Genomic DNA, 22,895 nt, shown 5'->3' with positions numbered 1-22,895 from the left:
AAACTAATCTACTTGTGGTTTTGGGCAGAATTTGCTACAGCAATGCCTTGATTTTAGTTTGTTTATGATTCAATTATATGAGTGGAAATTTTTATCACTTTTGGATTTTTCTAAACAGGAACTTCAGTGGGACAAGTGACTGCCACAGATCTCGACGAACCTGACACTCTCCATACTCGTCTGAAATATAAAATCTTACAACAAATCCCAGACCATCCAAAGCATTTCTCCATACATCCAGATACCGGTGTCATCACCACAACTACACCTTTTCTGGATAGAGAAGTAATGATGATTAATTAACTTTCCAGTCATTCAACTACATTTAAACTGAGAATGAGAGAATGTTGCAGTATGGCCACTCCGGCCTCCTTTCTCAGCATGCTTCTGTAGGCTGTGGTTAGGGCTTATCTGGAGATGTCCTCTGTCCTTACAGAGATGTTGGGAAGGTACCATATATTAGACAGGGTCTCTCTTGAAATCAGTAATCTGATTTGATCTGTTGATGATAAAATTGCTTTACATTTATTTTATTTTTGTTTTTAAAAAACTATTTTTATCTGACTCCAATATGCTTAACTTTTTAAATTAATAAACTTTGGTGTAGCAGCTTTGGGTTCACAGCATAATTGAGTAGAAAGTACCGACGGAGGCTGGGCGTGGTGGCTCACGCCTGTAATCCCAGCACTCTGGGAGGCCGAGGCGGGCAGATCACGAGGTCAGGAGATCGAGACCATCCTGGCTAACACAGTGAAACCCTGTCTCTACTAGAAACACAAAAAAATTAGCCGGGCATGGTGGCGGGCGCCTGTAGTCCCAGTTACTCGGGAGGCTGAGGCAGGAGAATGGCGTGAACCCGGGAGGCGGAGCTTGCAGTGAGCCGAGATTGCACCACTGCACTCCAGCCTGGGCGAAAGAGCGAGACTCAGTCTCAAAATAAAGAAAATAAAGACGGTTCCCATATACTCCCTATCCCCCCGAACCACACGTAGCCTTTCCTGCTATCAACATCCTGCCCCACAGTGGTATATTTGGTACAACTGATACACTTATGTTGACACATCATTATTACCTAAAGTCCATAGTTCTCACATTGTGGTTCACTCTTGGTGCTATATATTCTATGAGTTTGAACAAATGTATAAAGACGTGCATCCGTCATTATAGTATCATCCAGAGTGGTTTCACTGCCCTAAAATCCTCCTGTTGAGGATTATTGTGCTTCTGTAGTCTTCTCCTATTGATGGCTTCTTCCCTCTTAATTCCTGACAACCACTGATATTTTTACTGTCTCTATACTTTTGCCCTTTTTTAGAACGTCATGTAGTTGAAATAATATAGTATGTAGCCTTTTAAGATTGGCTTCTTTCATTTAGTAATATGCTTTTAAATTTCTTTCATGTCTTTTTAAGTCTTGATAGCTCTTTTCTTTTTAGCACTGAATAATATTTCATTGTCTGGATGTACCAGTTTATGTACCCATTTACCTACTGAAGGACATCTTGGTTGCTTTCAAGTTTTGGCAATTATAAATAAAGCAGCTTTAAATTTTAAAATGTTATATTAGACACATCACCTTTCCATTGTACCAATCAGCCAATATCTTGTTCTGTACTTTTATTTATGTTCTTTTTAAACAAAATTATATGTAAAAAAGAAGATTTGGGCCAGGCACAGTGGCTCACACCTGTAATACCAGCACTTTGGCAGGCCAAGGCAGGCAGATTGCCTAAGCTCAGGAATTCGTGACCAGCCTGGGCAACACAGTAAAACCCTGTCTCTATGAAAAATACAAAGATTACCTGGGTGTGGTGGCGGGCGCCTGTAATCACAGCTACTCTGGAGGCTGAGGCAGGAGAATCGCTTGAACCTGGGAGGCAGAGGTAGCAGTGAGCCAAGATCATGCCACTGCACTCCAGCCTGGGTGACGGAGCGAGACTCCATCTCAAATATATAAATAAATAAATAAATAAATATGCTCGCACACACACACACATATGAATATTTGTACAATAATCATATCTAAACAGTGATTGTGAGAATTGCAAGTTATAGGAAATAAAAGTGTTCATTAATGCACTTTTTCTTTTTTTCCAGAAATGTGATACTTACCAGTTAATAATGGAAGTGCGAGACATGGGTGGTCAGCCTTTTGGTTTATTTAATACAGGAACAATTACTATTTCACTTGAGGATGAAAATGACAATCCACCATCTTTCACAGAAACTTCTGTGAGTATACCTCTCTATTCATTAATCTAGATTTATCTACTTTTTCAAAAAACATATCTAGAATTTGGTAGCTCTGTGAGATCACACAGTTAGATTTAAATAACTGCTACTTACAAATAACATAGGGAGAAAAATATGATTTCTGTACAAATAATTGAAGTACTAGTTATTTCTGGATGCTAGGGAAATAACCATGCTCTTGGCTACTGAAGAGCTTCTTAGCCCTAGATGTGTTCATGTGTTCAACTTTTTTTTTTTTTTTGGTGTTAAGCTCGGCTGTCAGATTCCTTGGCATTAAATTTTTTAGGTAGGGTGAAGGAGGAGAGGCTCTCTCTCTGGTGTCCTTTACATTTCAACTTCTTAAGATGAATAAGGAACTAGCGTATGGAGACAGTAGTACAGGCTGGCTCACAACTCCAAACAAGCTCTTCCTGTACTATGAGTAAACTTTTCCTTAGGCAGTAAACAATAAGATATATATAAAAATATATGTGTGTGTGTGTGCATGTGTACATATATATATTTATAGTTTTATGACCATAGTTTCAGGAAATAGTTCTCCTTTTCTGAACTTTTGATAAAGAAAGTCTCATTTTTTCATTAATCTATTCCAGAACACAAACAAGTCAGAGAAGGAAAAACCTGCAAGTACAGTGATAGACATATTCATGTAATTTATTATATGAATCCCTACAATATGTGAGGATATATTTTAACCCATGTTTCATATGAGGAAATAGAAAGTCTGTTAAGTCAAGATCTCATACTAATAAACCATATACAAGGAATAACCAGGATTCAAATCTAGGTCTATTACGCTCCAGTGTCTGTCATCCTTCTATATGAATTCATCTTCTATCTCTAACAGATTCAATTTACTACTTCTTTCAGTCTTTAATATCTTATGATTTTGTAAGATATTTTTTGTGGAGGGCTATTGTTTAATGTCTCAAAAAAAAGGAAAACTTTTCTGCTAAAGCAAGTGAATCAAAAGTACATTTGGAAAGATTGGTGTGAAAACAATTCTTCCAGAAATTAGAAGCCAACATATGTTATAATTACCTACAAGTACTGAGTGTTTAATATATTAGCGTAAAACATTTATTAAGTGCTTACTGTGTAAGCATGGAAGACGATAGACTGTAAATATTGTGGAGGTTCAGAGAAGAGACAAATCTGAGTTCTAGAATGATTAGGAAAATAATCTCAGAGAAGTTCAGAAGGTAAGACTTGGGGTAGCCTTTGAAGAATGGAAAAGATATGAAAAGGCAATTTACGAGGAAAGAACTAAGCTACGCATTCAATTTGTAAAACGTTTCCCAATATATTGAGGGCAGCTTTTCACATCGCTTTATTTTTTCTTTAAATACATGTTTTAGAATGTAAAGCCACATTGTCGAAGTTGTAAATTGATCATAATAAGGGACAATTCTTTCAGTATATTACAGAAGTAGAAGAAAACAGAATTGACGTGGAGATTTTAAGAATGAAGGTACAGGACCAGGATTTGCCAAACACTCCTCACTCAAAGGCTGTATACACAATCCTACAAGGAAATGAAAATGGAAACTTCAAAATTAGCACGGATCCAAATACAAATGAAGGAGTGTTGTGTGTTGTCAAGGTAAACAAATAAAATAATCACGCTATGCTTTAAAATATCCTAACTTATGCACTGATTTTAAGAGATAATTCTTATGTGTATATGACTAGAACACTGCAATGCAAGGCCAAATGATTTATATTGGTTTATATAATTTTTTTTTTTCTTATTCTCTTACCCTAATTTTCTCTCATAGAAGAAAGTCATGTCAGGTACAAAACTCATTGTTCTTTATATGAAGAAAACCAAGACAGAGAAATATTCAATACTGAACCAGTTATTTGCTTTAGAAGGGGTCTTAGACACTCACTTGTCCAAATTTCTATTTTATAAAAACACACAAAAGAATAAAATGGAAGAATCACATTTGAAATCAAGCCTCAACTATTCAACTCCTTTCATGTTCATATTATATTTTATTTTTGCCTCTCTATGATGTATTCTGCAAGAGAGACTATTGCACTAAATATTCAGCAACTTTTCCCATTAATCCCCCTGTATTCCAGGTAGCCATTGCTTTGGATTTTAAAAATTTAATTGCAATTACTGGTTTCTAGGATGATTACTTTAACTGGACCTAATTTTTTTTTTTTAGTCCATCTATCCATAGCTCTCACTAACTTCTTGCATAGCTTCCTTCATTAATTTCTTAGAGACAATGTAAGTCCTCAGAAGGTTCAGGCAGACATTGTGTTCTCCTGATAAGATTTTTAGAAAATATTCTTTAATTATTTTACTATCTACTTTTTCTTTCTTTATTTCTTTTCCTTTTCTGGTTGCAGGTTTTTCCGCCCTTTACTTATTTATTTTTTTCACCCTTTAAATGTTGTTTTAGGATTCTTTCTAATTATTCAGTTTAGAACTGTATTAGTTTGTTTTCATGTGGCTGATAAAGACAAACCTGAAACTGGGAACAAACAGAGGTTTAACTGGACTTACAGTTTCACATGGCTGGGAAGGCCTCAGAATCATGGTGGGAGGCAAAAGGCACTTCTCACATGGCAGCAGCAAGAGAAAAATGAGGCAGAAGCAAAAGCAGAAACCCCTGATAAACCCATCAGCTCTTGTGAGACTTATTCACTATCACGAGAATAGCACAGGAAAGACTGGCTCCCATGATTCAACTGCTTTGCCCTGGGTCCCTCTCACAACAGGTGGGAATTCTGGGAGATACAAATCTGGTTGAGATTTGGGTGGGGACACAGCCAATCACATTAAGGACCAAGCGCTTTCATCAGGAACTAAACAGCCTGAAATCTAATGTGCTTTGAAAAGGTGCTGTTAAATATCATTCTATCTTTTGACTCAAGCATAGAGTAACTGCTGTATTATAGCCAAATTTCTATCTAATTATTTTATATACTTAGTTTGGAGGCAATTTAGTAGTCACTGTTATCCCATATAATAAGCAATGAAATCATCTGATTTTTTTCATACACTTATCTTGCATTTCTGTTAATATTTAAACTTAAAATCAAAAAGGCTAAAGGCAAGATCTTCCAAAAGAAAAATGAGAAGAAAAATGGGTTGAATCCAAGAATCAACAATTTTGCATTTGGCAATGTTTGTCACTTTAGGAAGCTAATTATTAGTCTTTAATTGTGTTAGCCCTAACTTTGGGTTACATTTTAAATGTAAAAATGATATTTCTTTGTAGAAAAATTTGAAATTAGAAGCCTTATATATAATGTTATATATTGACTTATTAAGGTATGCTTATTTAACAGCCATTGAACTATGAAGTCAATCGCCAAGTTATTTTGAAAGTTGGTGTAGTTAACGAGGCACAATTCTCTAAAGCAGCGAACTCACAAACTCCTACAATGTGCACTACAACTGTCACCGTTAAAATTATAGACAATGATGAGGGCCCTGAATGCCACCCTCCAGTGAAAGTTATTCAGAGTCAAGATGGCCTCCCAGCTGGCCAAGAACTCCTTGGATACAAAGCACTGGACCCAGAAACAGCCAGTGGTGAAGGCTTAAGGTGATGTACTTTTCAAAAAGCTCCTTAGTTTTAATTGTTATGTAAATTGATTTTAAAGTTAGGAATGTTTCTTGTATTTTCAAAATGATAGATTTTAAGATCATGTCCCTTCTTTGATTTGACCATTTATATTTGATTTCTAAAAATTAGGTATCAGAAGTTAGGGGATGAAGATCACTGGTTTGAAATTAATGAACACACTGGCGACTTGAGAACTTTAAAAGTACTAGATAGAGAATCCAAATTTGTAAAAAACAACCAATACAATATTTCAGTTGTTGCAGTGGATGCAGGTGAGTGCCATTTTCTACAGATAAAGTATAAATATAGAATATGTTTTTAAGGAAACCTTGGGTGAAATCTGTTTATTTCTAGACAAAACATAATTCAAACAGTGTTTGCATTATTATTATTCATGTTATTGGAGATCACCCAGTTTTGGCTCCAGTGCATCTAAAATGCAAAGCTATGAGGTAGTGAATGACCAAAGCTTAAGGCTTAATTATATCACAATAAATTTAAATGTAATTGCATCACAATTAAAATTGAGGTCTAAGATTTCAAAGATGATCTATATTATTAATTTCTGCTGAGGAAATGGTGGCAGACTCAAGGATCACCGTTTTTTTCAGAAGTACAGGTTCAGATACGTTATGATTTGAGCTTGCTGAAAGGGTTCAACACACCTAAAACAGGTGGGTTCAAAGTAAATTTGTTCTGAGCTTCTCTTAATGGAGAACGAATCATTTATCCTATTTTATAAAGGAATGGTCGAACAATGACTTAAGTCTGTTGTGGTGATTTGCAGTCTTTTACCAAGGTCAATTTTAGAATCAATTCTGTAAAGAATGTCCTCCAAATATAACAAAGCAGTGATCTGGAACTTCTTTTGAACATACACATTTCTATCAGTAAACCACTTGTTAGTATGTTTAAATATATATTTATGAATGTTTTTAAATATTTGCTATCATATGTATTTATGTATATGTTCTACTATATTAATGTATACATCATAAAAATATGCGAAACATATTAAAAGGATGATAAAAATATAAGTAGAAGCTACACTTTTTCATTTTATCATATTGATGACAAATTTACCATAAATTGTGGCAAATTGCCATAAATAATAAAGATAAATGAACGTGGGCTTTTATAACGTAGCCTATTCTTTTGACTACGTGCCTAATCCAAGAAGGTTTCCACTCTTTTTATCTGCATATGCTGGATGTTCGACACAAACTAGCTGATACAGCAATGCTACAGGTTTTTTTTACTGCATCTGTTGCATTTCTTTAGAAGGAATGGGTGAATGTATTAATAAATACATATCAAATTCCATGGTAATTAACACAAGTTGGCAGTAGTGAAAATGTTCATGCTTATTTATTTGTCCTTTTGACTTTTTTAATAACAAAATGCAAACAATGTGTTCTCAGATATTATACCCTATTTTTTTCTATGATTGCAAAGAATACTTTATGTTTACTCATTTATTCCGCAACTGTTGGTTTGTCTATTAAGTTCTAAGTATTAGACAAGCTACATGGAAATTAAGAATATTAAGATAAGGCCAAATTCTTACATGATATCAACTATAGAATTATTATATTTTCACAAGAGATTCTATGGTGTGAGAACTTTCCTCATAAAGAATGCACGGATATTATCAGAAGTGAAGATCAGTTAAGAGCTGCTCAGATTAAGGATGAAAGAGAAGAGATTACAGAAATGCAGAGGTGTAATTTTTTAAAAATAAAATAATGTCTGAAGCAGAGAAAATTATGGAGAACACAGTATTTAAAAATTAACTTTGTTTTTTGGTGCTAAAAGACAATGTCTATAAGCACAGTCATCATAGTGTAAGAAAATAAAAAGCAAACTTTAACGAATTTATATTCCATGGCTATAAGATAACCTGGGTGTGCTTAAGAAAAAGTAAAGATAAGATTGTTACACATTTTAGTGAAAAACCATATAGTGATATGAAGGATTTTGTTTCTTTGAACTTTAATACACACACACACACACACACACACACACACACACACACTTTGCTCTGATGCTCATGAATATTCCTAGATGATAATCTAGGCATTCTTCTACCTTTCTTAGAATCCAACTTTCTTTCTTGTGTCAATCCTCTGTCAGTCAGGCTGTCAGTCGAGAAAGCACTGTTTTACATGCCTTCCACGTAGAGTAGCATTGCTCCTCCTGTCTGAAATTCAGGTCCCTTAACTTCTTCAAATAAATGGCAATGACAAGATTTGTGATCGTTTCCATTAGTCTGGATTCAGTTCTTCTCTAAATACCTTTTGAACTGGGAATAACACTTATCACATATGGTGTGGCTTCTGTAGAAAAGGCTGCTTTCATTGTTTCTCATGTACATTCTGTTCTCTTAATGAGATTAATTATGAGTTCAATTTTGTAGAAAGACTGTTTTTCTTTGTAAACCATCCCTTTCCAAGTATCTGGCAGAAAATGTGGTATACGTACACACAGTGCAGGTGCTGATATTTGTCATTCCTTTGTTGTTTGAGAGTCCTATGAATCTCCAGGTTATAAATTTCACTACAAAAAGCTTTACAATTCTAGGGACATAATTAGCACTTGGAAAAACTGGTTTTAATGTAGAAAATTGAGATTAAACATTTACTAAGTGCTTCTTTATTCTTCCCTTCTGCAAAAAGGATTTTCTTAAGATAACAAATATTTAAGGGTTGTCATGTAGAAGTGGCAAACGTTTTGCATGGATAGTCCAAAAAGAACATGAGCAAATTATAGGAAATTATTAGGAGGCATATTGTAGCTTAGTAAATAAAAATTTAAATCTTTTAACAATTTTAAAATTTATAGAATAGGCTGATTTATAATGTAGTGATTCTAGTTACTGAAAATTTGAGTAGCAATGAAAAAACTACTGCTTTTCAGAATTGCTGTTGAAGTGTTATGAAGATTTTTAGTTAACCCAAGGTGTACTTTCTAGCTCTGTGTTTGTGATGTTTCTTACTCATTTATACTTGGCATTTGCTTATGTGCTTAATTTATGGTAAGTTTTAGAAGTAAATAAACGCACCCAATGACCTTTCACCATGCTCAGCTATTATCAGTAATTACTTATTTTTGGCTGTTTACCTCTTCTCAGGGGTAAAATAAAAACTAACCATCAACCTCTTGTAATTTTTGATATCTTCTAAGACAAGCTTGTCCAACCTGTGGTCTGCAGGCAGCATGCAGCCCAGCATGGCTTTGGATGTGACCCAACAAAATTCACAAACTTTCTTGAAACATTATAAGATTTGCTTGCAACATATATTTTTTAGCTCATCAGCTATCATTGGTGTTAGTGTATTTTATGTGTGGCCCAAGACAATTCTGTTTTCAATGTGGCCCAGGGAAGCCAAAATTTTGGACACCCCTGTTCTAAGACCTTCTCAGCTTTAGCTTTGATTGCCTTCAGTGTAAATAGTTTCAAGCATCTTTCACTCTGTTTTTATCAACATGCTTAAAACAGAGACTGCAATAGAAAAGAGTAAGTTATGGGATAAATGTTGGTTGAATATGTGATTAAATAAATCTTGATTTATATTCCTATAATTACCACATTTTTATTTGATTTTTAAAGTGTGTTTTCTCACCATTTTTCTACAAAGAGAAAGGCTTTCTGCTTAAATTTTAAAAGGTGAAATTATACTATATATATCAAGTCATCTGTAGTGCATGTAACTAAATTTTTTACTTTATAAAGCCCTCTTTTCCACATTATTCATTTCTTTGTTAGTTTGCTGATTTTAAAGTTGTTACTTATATTCAAATTTATTTGCTGTTTTCTGGCAGTCTCAAAGTATTTATATGCTATTGTACATTTCTTCTCCTAATAGCTATATCTCTGTTTTATTTCTGGATATTTTTAAACTTGTTCAGATAGTTTTAAAATAGGCATAAATAGTAGTTACTTTATTTAAACAATTAGTTTAAAAATCACTGAATAAATTAATTTTGTAGTTATTCACCAGAAAAAAATTTTCCTGAAATACACTACATGATATGACTCAGGGTTATTTCAAATTAAAAAGAAAAATAAATTATATTTGCATGAGAGTTATAGTAGTCTTTATGATAAATTCAACAGACGTGTTTCAGAATGTGGACCAATATTTAAAGCAAAAACATGAAAAACTGCATCAATTACCTTTCTGTTTATTTCAATTTTGATATCTTATCATTTATTATAGTTTATTATACTTTGACAAATGGTGGGATTTGACATGTTTCTGAATTTCATTATCTCTTAAACACAAATAATGGGCACTATTTTAACTAAAAATACTATGTGTGAAGTCTTAGGCCATTAATAGTGGCAATCAACAGGTGAGTATGAGACAGTTCCTGTTGTCAAGAACATATGAATGGCATTAGGGCAGAGATGAAAACTTATTTTTCTGGCTTATTCAATTCAACGTTTTCAAGTATAAAAATAGGAACTGCATTATGTTCAATGTGTTAGTATAAAGTTAAAATAGGAACTGCATTATGTTCAATGTGTTAGTATAAAGTTATAGTTAGCTGGGAAGTACTGGGCAAATCACTAGGCTCTCAAGGTGAATACAACTTACTATGCTATTTTTGCAGTTCAGTGTGTGAGCCAAGGTATTAGCAAAGGGTTCTGAGAAAGCACTGGAATATGGCTGCCATTGTCTGTGGAAGTCACAAGTTTCATGAGGAGGTGACATTTGAGTAGATTCTTGAAGATAATAGTGTGTTCCCTGGCAAAGAAGAGGAGAAAAGTATTCCTAGGAGTGGCAACCTACAAAGCAGACAGGAAGGGAAACACCTAGTGCATTTCTAAAGACGTTTTCAAGGTTTGGGCAAAAAGTATATGATGCAATGCAGAAGCCGAGAAAGTGATTGATAACCAAATGTAAAAGGATGAATATATACGCTGCATAAAGAAGGATTTAAGACATCCATTTGATTTTCAACAGGTCATTCTGTAGTGACCTTCTACCTTTTAATTCTGAAGAGTACCTGAAGAAATTATCTGATTCAGCCCTAGTCTTCAAAGAAAAATGACGTGTCCCTATTTTGTAGCCTTGATGTCTGAAATCCGGGAAGCATGTATACAAACTCAAGCTCAGACAGCTAGTAGAAAGCAGATGTCAACTGTGTATTTTATAAATTGTTGAAAATAAATGCATTTTCATGTGAAGAAATAACCTATTTTTAATTTATCTTAGTTGGCCGATCTTGCACTGGAACATTAGTAGTTCATTTGGATGATTACAATGATCACCCACCTCAAATTGATAAAGAAGTAACCATTTGTCAGAATAATGAGGATTTTGCTGTTCTGGAACCTGTAGATCCAGATGGACCTGAAAATGGACCACCTTTTCAATTCTTTCTGGATAACTCTGCCAGTAAAAACTGGAAACTAGAACAAAAGGATGGTATGTAATTATGCTAAATGTTATAGTCAGTAGGGACTTCAGATTGGTGATGGTCCTTTCACCTTAGTTTATCATAATAAATATACATTTATTTAAGGAAATTATTTTATTAACCCTAAAAACAACAATACCTTGTTTTTAAAAAAAAAAAAAAAAATTGATGCCATTATGGTGAGCTTAGACTCTTGTTCTGAATATCCTTTAAGAAAACATGTAAGTCCCTTTCTAATTAACATTTGAGCAGCATATTAAGTATAGATTAGTTTAATATCAGCATAAAGCAACATAAATTACTTTTCTGGCTCTTCTGAGAAATCAAAAATTTTAAAAAAAAATGAAAAATTAGGGTTTATATTCTAAATTGATTCCCGTCCACTGAGAACATCAAGTAAGAATAATATTGCTATCTAAACATCCTATCTGTATATATTCTTTCTTTTTTTCCCTAGGTAAAACAGCCATTCTTCGCCAACGACAAAATCTTGATTATAACTCTTATTCTGTGCCTATTCAAATAAAAGACAGGCATGGTTTAGTTGCAACACATGTGTTAACAGTGAGAGTATGTGACTGTTCAACTCCATCTGAGTGTAGAACGAACGATAAAAGTGCAAGAGACGTTAGACCAAATGTAATACTTGGAAGATGGGCTATTCTTGCTATGGTGTTGGGTTCTGTATTATTATTATGTAAGTATATTATCATTATCTAGAATGTGTTAGCTAAAATTTTATCTAATATTTTTAAAACATGGAAGTTTTTTATATTAATGCCTTTGGGAAACGTGTTCTTTTAAAAATATTGTATCTATTTTATGTCTTGGCGCTTTGAGTGATAGAAGAAACATATCAGTAACAGCAGATTAAATTTAAAGTAAATTTCAGAGGTGGTAGCCTTAGTTCTTCAATAATTGTCTGTGAGACAGTTGGTAAATTATTTCCTCTTTTTTGAACTCATTTTTCCATGTGTAAAATGAAGAAGCTGGATAAAACTATTAAGATTCCATCCATATAAAATAATATAGTCTTTGAACCAGCCATGTTTATGTAGGGAATACACACATAGAAAAAGAATTTGTGAAAACAGAGCTATTCCAAAATTTACTCAGACATTTATGTTCCATATTATTAATGAAGTGATTTAGCATCATCGTAAGACTTCCATGAGTGGAAAATGGTCACATGAGCCACTGAGGAAAAGCAATACAGGCAAAAGATGCTAAGATTTTGCAAACTGTTATTTGGAGGTACAAAAGTAATAGAAATATTGTCCACGCTTAATTAAGTCTGCCTTTTTCTCTTTCTTTCTGTTTCTTTCTTCCTTTCCTTTTCTTTTTCTTACTCTCTCCTCTGACTCTAAAGAACCCGTTTGCATTTACGAACTTTTCCTATAATCTTTACTGTATCCTAATTCATTGATCTGAGTTTCAGATTAAACTGGATATTCCTCTTAGCACTTTATTAGTTGATGTACACTTTTGAAACTGGACACCAATTTTTTGTAATTGCCTTTCTTGTTTGTATTTATGCCTAATGTTCTTCGTCTTGTTATTCTAAGCCCTTTAAGTGTGTTCTGTGTGATTTTAACTACTAATGATGCTATCTTAAATTTCAGTTAGATGAAGTTATCATTTCAACGTAGAAGAAATAAAAGACACACATAAGTTAATTCTGGACCTGGGAAGAGAGTATTATTAATCTCTTTAAGCTACAAATAGTATAAATACATTTTAAAAATATTCTGTTTTTAAATCTTGTGACCTAAAGAACTCAATTTGTGGAATGAATTTTTTGAGACATATTCAAGAAGACTTTAAAAAAATCATGTAATCAAATGATTTAATGTCTTTTACTTTGATGTTTTTTGCTTTTTAGGTATTCTGTTTACATGTTTCTGTGTCACTGCTAAGAGAACAGTCAAGAAATGTTTTCCAGAAGACATAGCCCAGCAAAATTTAATTGTATCAAATACTGAAGGACCTGGAGAAGAAGTAACGGTAAATCAAATTTCACATCCCTTTGAATTGTATGGTGAACAAATGATGACAGATTATTACACAACAATGTCAGTGATAATATCACTAATGTTTATTGAGCACTTACTATGCTAAGCAGAGTTTCAAGTGTCCTCAATGTTTTAAATCATTTAAACCTCCCAATTCTACAGGGCTAGGGTTGTCACAACAAACTGAGTGACTTAAACAAGAGAAAAGGATTGTTTCACAGATCCGGAGACTAGAAATCAGAGATCAAGGTGTTGGCAGGTCCATGCTCCCTCTGAAGGAACTGGGGAGAGATCTGTTCCAGGACCCTTTCCTAGCTTCTGCCAATTCCCTGGCTTATGGCAGTGTAAATTAGATCTTCATATGGCGTTCTCCCTGTATGGATGTCTGTGTCCAAATGTCCCCTTTTTATAAGGATACTGGTCGTATTAACTTAGGGACCTACTCTAATCCCATATAACCTCATCTTAACTAATTGCATCTACAATGACCCTATTTCCAAATAAGTTCACATTCTGAGTCACTGAGGATTAGGACATATGAATTTTTAGGGGACTCAGTTCAACCCATCACACCTGTGATACTATTATTCTGATTTTATGTATGAGGAACAGAGAGGCACAGCAGGCAAGTGATTTGCCTATGGTGAAAAAAATGAAAATGAGTGGTTAGTTTCCATTTTTCAAATTCACTTTATCACTCTAATTTTACTTTCAGGAAGCAAATATTAGACTCCCCATGCAGACATCCAACATTTGTGACACAAGCATGTCTGTTGGTACTGTTGGTGGCCAGGGAATCAAAACACAGCAAAGTTTTGAGATGGTCAAAGGAGGCTACACTTTGGATCCCAACAAAGGAGGTGGACATCAGACCTTGGAGTCCGTCAAGGGAGTGGGGCAGGGAGATACCAGCAGATACGCGTACACAGACTGGCAGAGTTTCACCCAACCTCGGCTTGGCGAAGTAAGTTCCACTGTCTTCGAGGTCATATTACATGGAAGTTAAATGCTAGTTATAAATCAGAATTTCCCAAAAGTTTTACTCCTCATATACCTGGAAGTCAACATCTTTTAAATGTTGGATTATCATAGATGTGGATGTCTGGTTTAAACCCGAAGAGAAACAGTTTATGAAAGTTTATCTAGGAGTGCCATATGTAGATGTGTTTACAAAGGATAAAAAGTTGACAGCTTCTTCCCTAAAAATTAACAGAAAAACCGCCTGGAGTGAAATATTTATTATATAGGAGTGAATGGATCATAAATTACAAACATTTCTCAGTGTGCTTGAGTTCTTTGTGTGGTTATGAAGTCCTGGCTATCAAAATCAACCAGATAAATTGTTGAGCTTTTATTTTGAGTTTTAGTTCCTTGTTTTGTTTTATGTTCAGATTAATCAGTATAGGTTTGATGTTAGCCAGTTTAATATATTACACTATCACAGTTATATAGTAGTGTATAAACATAGGAATCATAGCCTGTATTGGTTTTCTTCAAATATGTGAAGAAGCTACAAAGATAAATTTCAAATATACATGTTTTATGTTCAAATGGAAAATTATAAATGAGTTGTGTGATATATGTGTAGTCTTAATTTTTATAAATGTGCTCACTAGAAGCATTTATTTATTTGCTATATTTTAAGAGTGACTATAATACAGACCAATCCTGTGCATTTTTTATATATAGGAATCGATTAGAGGACACACTCTGATTAAAAATTAAACAGTAAAAGGTAAATCAAAGACATCATTTTTCTGCTAATATGTTTAGGTGTTTTTAAAAAAATAATAAAATGTGCTCTTTTTTGATACAGAAGGTGTATTTGTGTGGACAAGATGAGGAGCATAAACATTGTGAAGACTACGTTCGTTCGTATAACTATGAAGGCAAAGGTTCTCTGGCCGGCTCAGTAGGGTGCTGCAGTGACCGGCAGGAAGAAGAGGGACTGGAGTTTCTAGATCAACTGGAACCCAAATTTAGGACATTAGCAAAGACATGCGTCAAGAAATAAATGTGCCTTTTAATAGTGTAATATCCACAGATGCATAAGTAGGAGTTTATTACATGCAGAATGTTAGCAGCATCTGCTAATGTTTTTGTTTATGGAGGTAAACTTCATCATGTATAGGTAAGGGTACTATAAATATGAGATTCCCCTACATTCTCCTTGTCTGGTATAACTTCCGTGTTCTCTAGAAATCAAGGTTTTGTTTGCTAATTCTCTTTTAGGTGCATGTATATATTGCCCTAGTCATGACTGTACTGTACACTTTCCTGTACCTTGTATATGAAAGCTGATGTTACTTTTTGTGCTGTGGAAGAACATTTGGGAAAGCTGGGTATTATAGAGGCCAATGAAAGATGAATTTGTGTTGTAGATGTACGAATTAAATATTTTCTTCAAAATCTTGGGGAGAATTATGTTCTTAGAAATATTTTCTTTGGGGCCAGATAATTGCATTCTCTCCACCTGACTGGTTTAAAAAGGACTTTTAAGTATTCGTCAGTGCAGTCTTCAGTTTGGTGATTAAGCTCATTTCTCTTTTACACTTTTGTACTCCTCAGAGCAGTGCTCCCAGCATTGTTTTCTTTCAGGATCCTTCAGAGCACGGTCCTTGGACCTCTGCCCATGTGGATTTGTTCTCAGGTCCCTTCAACTTCTAGGATTGTTGGAAAGATAAGGACCAGAACAAGCTCACAGCAAACTTGAGGGGCAGAGATTTTACGAAGATTACCTGAGAAGATTTCCATGAAAGAATTACAACCCTGAGGTTCCTGGGTTGACTTAGGCTCACAAATATGTTTCATTTGCTCAATATGGCTTACTACTAACATTTTAAAAACATAAATACATTAGCAAAAACATTCACTCTTGAGTTTGGCACAAGCCCACCATATCTGTGGTTGCCACCTGCCATCTCCAAGCATTTGGACAACTAGCCCTGATGGCATTAGGCTGCAACTCTGATATACAGAGATTAGCACCTTGAATATGCCCAAAATTGAATTACCATCTGTATTAATAGTTAAGACTCAACCTAAATTTATAGTTACTTTAAGAAAATGGGCAGTCAGAATTAGGGACTAGAATGTTTATGAGAAACCCCGTCTCTACTAAAAATACAAGAAATTAGCCGGACGTGGTGGTGCATGACTGTAATCCCAGCTACTTGGGAGGCTGAGGCAGGAGAATCGCTTGAACCTGGGAGGCAGAGGTTGCAGTGAGCTGACATTGTGCCATTGTACTCCAGCCTGGGCAACAAGAACAAAACTCTGTCTCAAAAAAAAAAAGAGAAAAAATGAAATCTATTACTGCAACACTTACCAAACATTTGTGGAATGATGGAAAAATGAATGCACACATTCAGAAATAATTTTGAATGTATAACATTTTAACAGGATAGTATATTTTATTAATCTAAAAAGAAACTATATATTTAAATAACATTTTCATAGCCATTTGTGGCAAACTCTATAAATCTATAAACAATAACAGTATGGAAATTTCTCATCCAGAAAACACAAAGACTTAAAAAAATCTATTAACTAGTTAACTATTTTTAAAAATGAGTGGCTTTTAAAAAAATGTTGGGACTAGTCTTCTTATTCTTAGTTCCAAATTAAAGGTGCTTCTTGATATGAAACTGCATATTGGATCAAAAGAAAAAAGTGATTTTAATAAATCAGGTTTTATTTTACAAGGTATCCATAATATACAATTTGTATAATCATTATAAAATATTTCTATGGTCATGCAATTTTTCTGATGTACAGTTTGCTCTGATGATAATATCAGTTCTAAAATTTTAAAATATAAATTTGGACATTTATCATTAGTTACATTCTTGAGTGTAGGTACAAAATGTTCTTGGAGCAATTAAAAATCATTAACTGAACCTTAACTTTAATTGTACTTTTATGTTCAGATATAAATTTTCTTTTCCATAATTAAGCAAGTGAAAAGAAATATGAAGACAACCGAACATATGTAAATTAAATTTCAGCCAATGATTTTTAATTGCTCCAAGAACAATTTGTATCTACACGCAAAAATGTAATAATTAATGTCCACAGGTAGATATCTTAGCAAGAGAAGATACTTTAAAAGCATTAGAAAAATTATTAGAAAATGTGGGAAATAAATTTGTATTAACCAGTTTTGGCTATTTAAAATATTTTCAAAATATCGTTAGAGTTTATCTCAGAGAAACTTTGACTTTTGGTTTAGTTAGGCAATTCAAAATCATTCTGTTTACTCCCAAAATTAAATGTTAATTGTGTGATTGATAAAATGTGTGACACTCTATCAGAATGCTTACAAATTTCATTTGTTAATAAAATATTGTATTTCATGAATTTATTTCATATAACTTGTCAGTTAATTGTCAATTAATAAGTTAATAGTTATGAATGGTTTTTCTAGAATTAAATCAGTATTGAGGAAGATATACAGTTATATTTTCATATCTTGTTTCAGATCTCAAATATTTCATGTGAAAAAATTTCATGAGAACACCAAGATAGATGAAAATCAATGTAATTTTATAAGTGAGCTTCGTTAGACATGTCCTAATTTTACTGAACTTCTGCTTACTCCTGTGCTTATTAAAAGTATTTCATAAAACTTGACATCTATGCATATCTTTACTTTCAGAAAATGTCATATGCTGTGTTATTTAGAAAATGCTCAAAATAGATGTTTTAGAGTCAAAGATTTTTATTATCGCAGAAGAGCTAACTCCCTTTTTATTGTATGTTAGTTATGAAAGTTCTGTACTAGTTGAAAAACCTAAATGAAATTAGGGCAATGAAACAATGTATATTGCTGCATTTTTCTACTGTCTTATCTGCTTTTCTAATAAATCTGAAGGAGTGTTGCATTTGACTAGACACTGCATTTGTCTTTCTGTTTTTGTAGAAAAAAAGAAAAAAGAAGCATAGCAGGAGAAAACATTACTAAGAATGGATAGATTCTTGCGTATTTTATAGGGCCCAATAAAATTAAGTTAGCAGAGTTTTTCAAAACTTCAAAAAAATAATGTTTACATAAAAAATAAAAATCACATATATATTACCTCAAATCCTTACTACCAAAACCAAAATAACTTTTTTAAATAGCTATTTTAAATAGACTAATTTAAGTGTATTAGAAGGATTATAAAAACAAATGTGTGAAGTACATTTATCATATGTATTTTCTGAAGCTAAGTCTTTTACTATTTTAAGATATTCACTTCTTAGAGTAAGTTTTTTGATTGATGGAAATAAATATCCTGTCATAAATCAATATACAGAGTTAGCAGTTGTTTATTCCCTAACTTTAGAGAAAAAAAAAAACAATGAAAGACAAGTGTGGTTTTCCTGTGGTCTGCATTTGCCTGAGAATACATAGGATTTCAACATTTTAAAAATTGGGTTTTCAGTGTACAACAATTTGATACCTGTAACTGTGGAATTTTATTTGTCTATGTTTAGAGACTTCTAAATGATATACTGTGGAATTATTAATACTAAAAAAACTCAAGGCTTCATTTGAGATATGTGAAGTTTTAATTTACCTAAAATTAATGTTATTTTCTACCAGGTAAAGTTCAAGAAAAACTAAAAGAAGCCCTCTAATCAAAAGTGGAAATGAAAGGATTTCCTTACTTGGCTTTACCTCCCCTAAAAGATGTAGAATATTTGGTACTGAGTGGTGGATGACATTTACATAGTTCAAAATCTCTCTTAAAACCCAAGTTTCTAAAGATCATCCATCCATAGTAGGTGTCCTGCAAGAGGGATGTGCTACTGTCCTACACCCACCATATTTTCCACCTCTTTGAGATCCATACTAAAATTCAAGGTTGCTCGTTCTTGAAGTGTAATTCCTGGATTAGCAGGCTCAGCATCACCTGGAAACTTACTAGAAATGCAAATACTTTGGTCCTTATCCCAGATCTACCATATAGGAAACACTGAGAATGAGACCCACCTATAGAGTAGGTTAACAGACTCTCCAGGCCTTTCTGATGTACTGTCAAGGTTGAGAATGTCTGTCGTTCTAGTCCTCACCTCAGCACTAGCTCTCTGATACTCAGTGTGGTCTGTGGACCAACAGCATTGGCATTGCCTGAGAGCTTGTTAGACAAATAGATTCTCAGTCCCCACCTCAGACCTATTGAATCAGAGTCTGCATTTTCACGAGATCTCCAGGAGATCTGTAAGCACATAAAACTAGGATAAGCACTACAAAAGTGATTAGGTAAGAGGAAAGACAGCAAAAACGAATGGGTGAAAAACATGATTAGTTTAGTGGAGTAAGCAATACAGGTAATCTCAGGCAGTAGGTTCATGATATTAGTTAACATCTAGATAATTAGATATTATTTAGATACCATCTAGAACATAGATGTGATGCCTGGTGCTCAGGCAGCCATTTTGTGAGCTTCAGAATGCAAGCCATGTACTGAGAATAGTGGAACAAAAAGATTAACAGAGGTTGGATCCCTGATAAATTGTAGAGCCTCTAATCCGCTTTAGTCTTCCTGCCTCTAACTTGGTCATGTGTGTGAGTAAACCTTTTTGTGTTTAAGCCATACAACTTTAGGTTTTCTGTTATATGTAGTTGAATGTAATCTGATATGGGGAAAGGACAAAGATTGGATGTAAATAATTGTTTTACCCAAGTCATAAGTCAGTGAAAGTAGCAGGTTACCTTCTGTACTTTGAAAACTCACTTTCTTTTGGTTAAGAGTTCAAATATGGGCCAGGTGCGGTGGCTCACACTTGTAATCCCAGCACTTTGGGAGGCCGAGGGAAGGAGAACAAGAGGCCAAGAGATCGAGACCATCCTGGCCAATATAGTGGAACCCCATCTCTACTAAAAATACAAAAATTAGCTGGGCATGGTGACATACACCTGTAGTCCTAGCTACTTGGGAGGCTGAGTCAAGAGAATCATTTGAACTCCGGAGGCAGAGGTTGTAGTGAGCCAAGATCACACCACTGCACTCCAGCAACCTGGCAACAGAGCAAGACTCTGTCTCAAAAAAAAAAATAAATAAATAAATAAATGAAGAGTTCAAATATGGTGAGACTTGAAGATATTCCAGTGTTCTCTGAAAAGCCTCAGAAGAAAAGGGAATATTACTTCATGGAAATAAAAAAAGGTACAATAATATGTCATTTGAAGATAATATCTTCCATCCTTTCTAAAGTCAAAAGCCTTCAGTGGCTCACATTTGTAGTCTCAGCACTTCGGGAGGCCAAAGTGGGAAGACTGCTTGAGGCCAGAAATTTGAGACCAGCCTGGGCAATATAGTGAAACCTCATCTTTACAAAAAATCTTTACAAATGTTAGCTGTACCGTGCCTGTAGTCTTTGCTATTCAGGGGACTGAGCAGGGACAATCCCTTGAGGAATTTGAAGTTACAGTGAGCTATGATTGTACTACTGCACTCCAGCCTGGGTGACAGAGTGAGACCCTATCTCAATTAAAAATTTTAAAAATTAAAGTCAGAAGCCTGACCGTGTAGAAAGCCACTGATTTAGGAGTGAGGAGACTGTGATCCTTCTGTTAACTTGCTGTGTGATCTTTATTAAGTCACTCATTTACCACAATTTTTCAACTCTACAAAGAATTTTGTTTATTGATTTTATAAACCAAACTATGATGTTCTTTAAGGTAGAGATGATGTTGTATTCACCATTGTATTCTCCCTTATAACTGTGCTTGACAGGTGTTTTGTTTGTTATGGGATTTAATATTTAGTTGTTGCACTAATTAAAATTTTAAATAAAAATACTTTCCCTAAATATACACATGTTTAAATTAAGCACTCCATTTTTACCCCTTCTGTTTTGTGTTCCTACACAAAAATGATCTAGTAGATGTGATTCCTTAAGTCTGAGAGAGTTAATATTTTGTTGCATTCTAGTATCCTGAGGTATGTTCTCATTGTTCAGCTAATGAAAATAAAGGCAAATAAAAATAAATAAAACTTGTTTCCCATGAATTAATTCAATGAATGTTCATCACAATTCAAAACTGTGTTAATGCCTCTACTTGAATAGACTTCAGAATGAGTGAAGATGAGTTTAAACAGAAAATCGTGGAGCGTTCAGCATGAACAAAGATAATTTTATGATTTTGCTGTATATGACAAATGGTGATTCCATGTTTGAATTGACTGAGGTGAAATTCTGCTGTTCCACATTGTAGGCTATATAAAAAGTTGTGGTCTTTTTGTTTATTTTTTTTAAATAATCTCAGTGAATCAGCCAGGACTTGCATTAGTCTGCTGATAACAGAAATAAGAGTGGCTTAAACAAGGTAAAGTTTCATTTTTTATTTATTTTATTTTATTTTATTTTATTTTGAGACAGAGTCTCTCGCTGTCACCCAGGCTGGAGTGCAGTGGCGCGATCTCAGCTCACTGCAACCTCCACCTCCTGGGTTCAAGCGATTCTCCTGCCTCAGCCTCCCAAGTAGCTGGAACTACAAGCATGTGCCACCATGCCCAGCTAATTGTTGGAGAGATGGGGTTTCACCATGTTGGCCAGGATGGTCTCAATCTCTTGATCTCATGATCTGCCTGCCTCAGCCTCCCAAAGTGCTGGGATGACAGGCGTGAGCCACCATGCCCGGTCGAAAGTTCATTTTTATTTAATGTTAAACAAGTTTGGAGTCTTCAATTTGTATTAAGGCTTATTCATGGCAACAATGTCTCCGGAGGCTTCTCTTTTTCTGCCCAACTATCTTTTGTACAAATTGTGTGATAGCCACGAGATGGCTAATGCAACTCCAGCCATCATATCTGTATCTAAAACAGAAAGAGGCTGGGTGTGGTGGCTCACACCTGTAATCTCAGCACTGGGCTGAGGTGGGTGGATCACTTGAGGTCAGGAGTTCGAGACCAGCCTGATCAACATGGTGAAACTCCGTCTCTAAAAAAAAAAAAAAAAAAAAAAAATTAGCTGGGCGTGGTGGTGGGCACCTGTAATCCCAGCTACCCAGGAGGCTAAGGCAGGAGAATTGCTTGAACCCAGGATGCGGAGGTTGCAGTGAGCCAAGATCGTGCCATTGCACTCCAGTTGGGGCAACAAGAGCAAAACTTCATCTCAAATAAATAAATAAATAAAAATAATCAGAAAGAGAGAGAAAGGGGGAACCCCTGTTTTTAGAGCACTCTTCTAGAAACTCCTGGCAACTACTTTTGCCTACTATATACCTTTGGGAGAGCTGAGTAACACGTCTGTCCTTATCTGCAAAGGAGAGTGAGGAATGCAGTTTTATAGCTGAGAACACCTGCTGAACAAAATCAAGGTATTGTAACTATGGAAGATACGTAATAATGATGTCAGGTAACCTAGGGGAAATTCGGTAAATATTCTTAACCAGTGTAACCCTGCCCTAAGTCAACATTATTGGTAGCCAAATATTCATTCCTTGTATAATAGTTAAGGACGGTATGCCTAGAGTGGAGAAACCCATTTTTCAATTGTCAAGTTTTATTAAATATAATAGAACAAAATGTTATTTAAAAAGTCATAGGTCAGGTGAGGTTGACTCATGCCTGTAATCCCAGCACTCTGGGAGGCCGAGGTGGGCAAATCACTTGAGGTCAGG

General features: G+C 34.5%; 1 protein-coding gene across 2 annotated transcripts in view; it reads left to right on the top strand.

The window, feature by feature from the left end:
- DSC1 (desmocollin 1) overlaps positions 1-16,591 on the top strand; it is a 28,635-nt gene extending 12,044 nt beyond the window's left edge. The window contains exons 7-17 of one of the 2 annotated variants that reach the window (XM_011974367.1): positions 119-285; positions 2,098-2,232; positions 3,671-3,856; positions 5,563-5,822; positions 5,973-6,115; positions 11,066-11,278; positions 11,728-11,967; positions 13,153-13,274; positions 13,998-14,246; positions 14,972-15,017; positions 15,099-16,591. In XM_011974367.1, coding sequence (XP_011829757.1) covers positions 119-285; positions 2,098-2,232; positions 3,671-3,856; positions 5,563-5,822; positions 5,973-6,115; positions 11,066-11,278; positions 11,728-11,967; positions 13,153-13,274; positions 13,998-14,246; positions 14,972-15,007 — 1,751 coding nt within the window. In that variant the 3' untranslated portion in view covers positions 15,008-15,017; positions 15,099-16,591. The remainder of the gene's footprint in view (positions 1-118; positions 286-2,097; positions 2,233-3,670; positions 3,857-5,562; positions 5,823-5,972; positions 6,116-11,065; positions 11,279-11,727; positions 11,968-13,152; positions 13,275-13,997; positions 14,247-14,971; positions 15,018-15,098) is intronic. The other variant, XM_011974366.1, reaches the window with a different exon arrangement.
- The last annotated feature ends 6,304 nt before the right edge of the window (positions 16,592-22,895 follow it).

This window comes from Mandrillus leucophaeus, unplaced genomic scaffold (genome assembly GCF_000951045.1).
Source record: "Mandrillus leucophaeus isolate KB7577 unplaced genomic scaffold, Mleu.le_1.0 Scaffold145, whole genome shotgun sequence".
Lineage (NCBI taxonomy): Eukaryota > Metazoa > Chordata > Mammalia > Primates > Cercopithecidae > Mandrillus > Mandrillus leucophaeus.
This window is presented reverse-complemented; position numbering and strand designations above follow the sequence as displayed.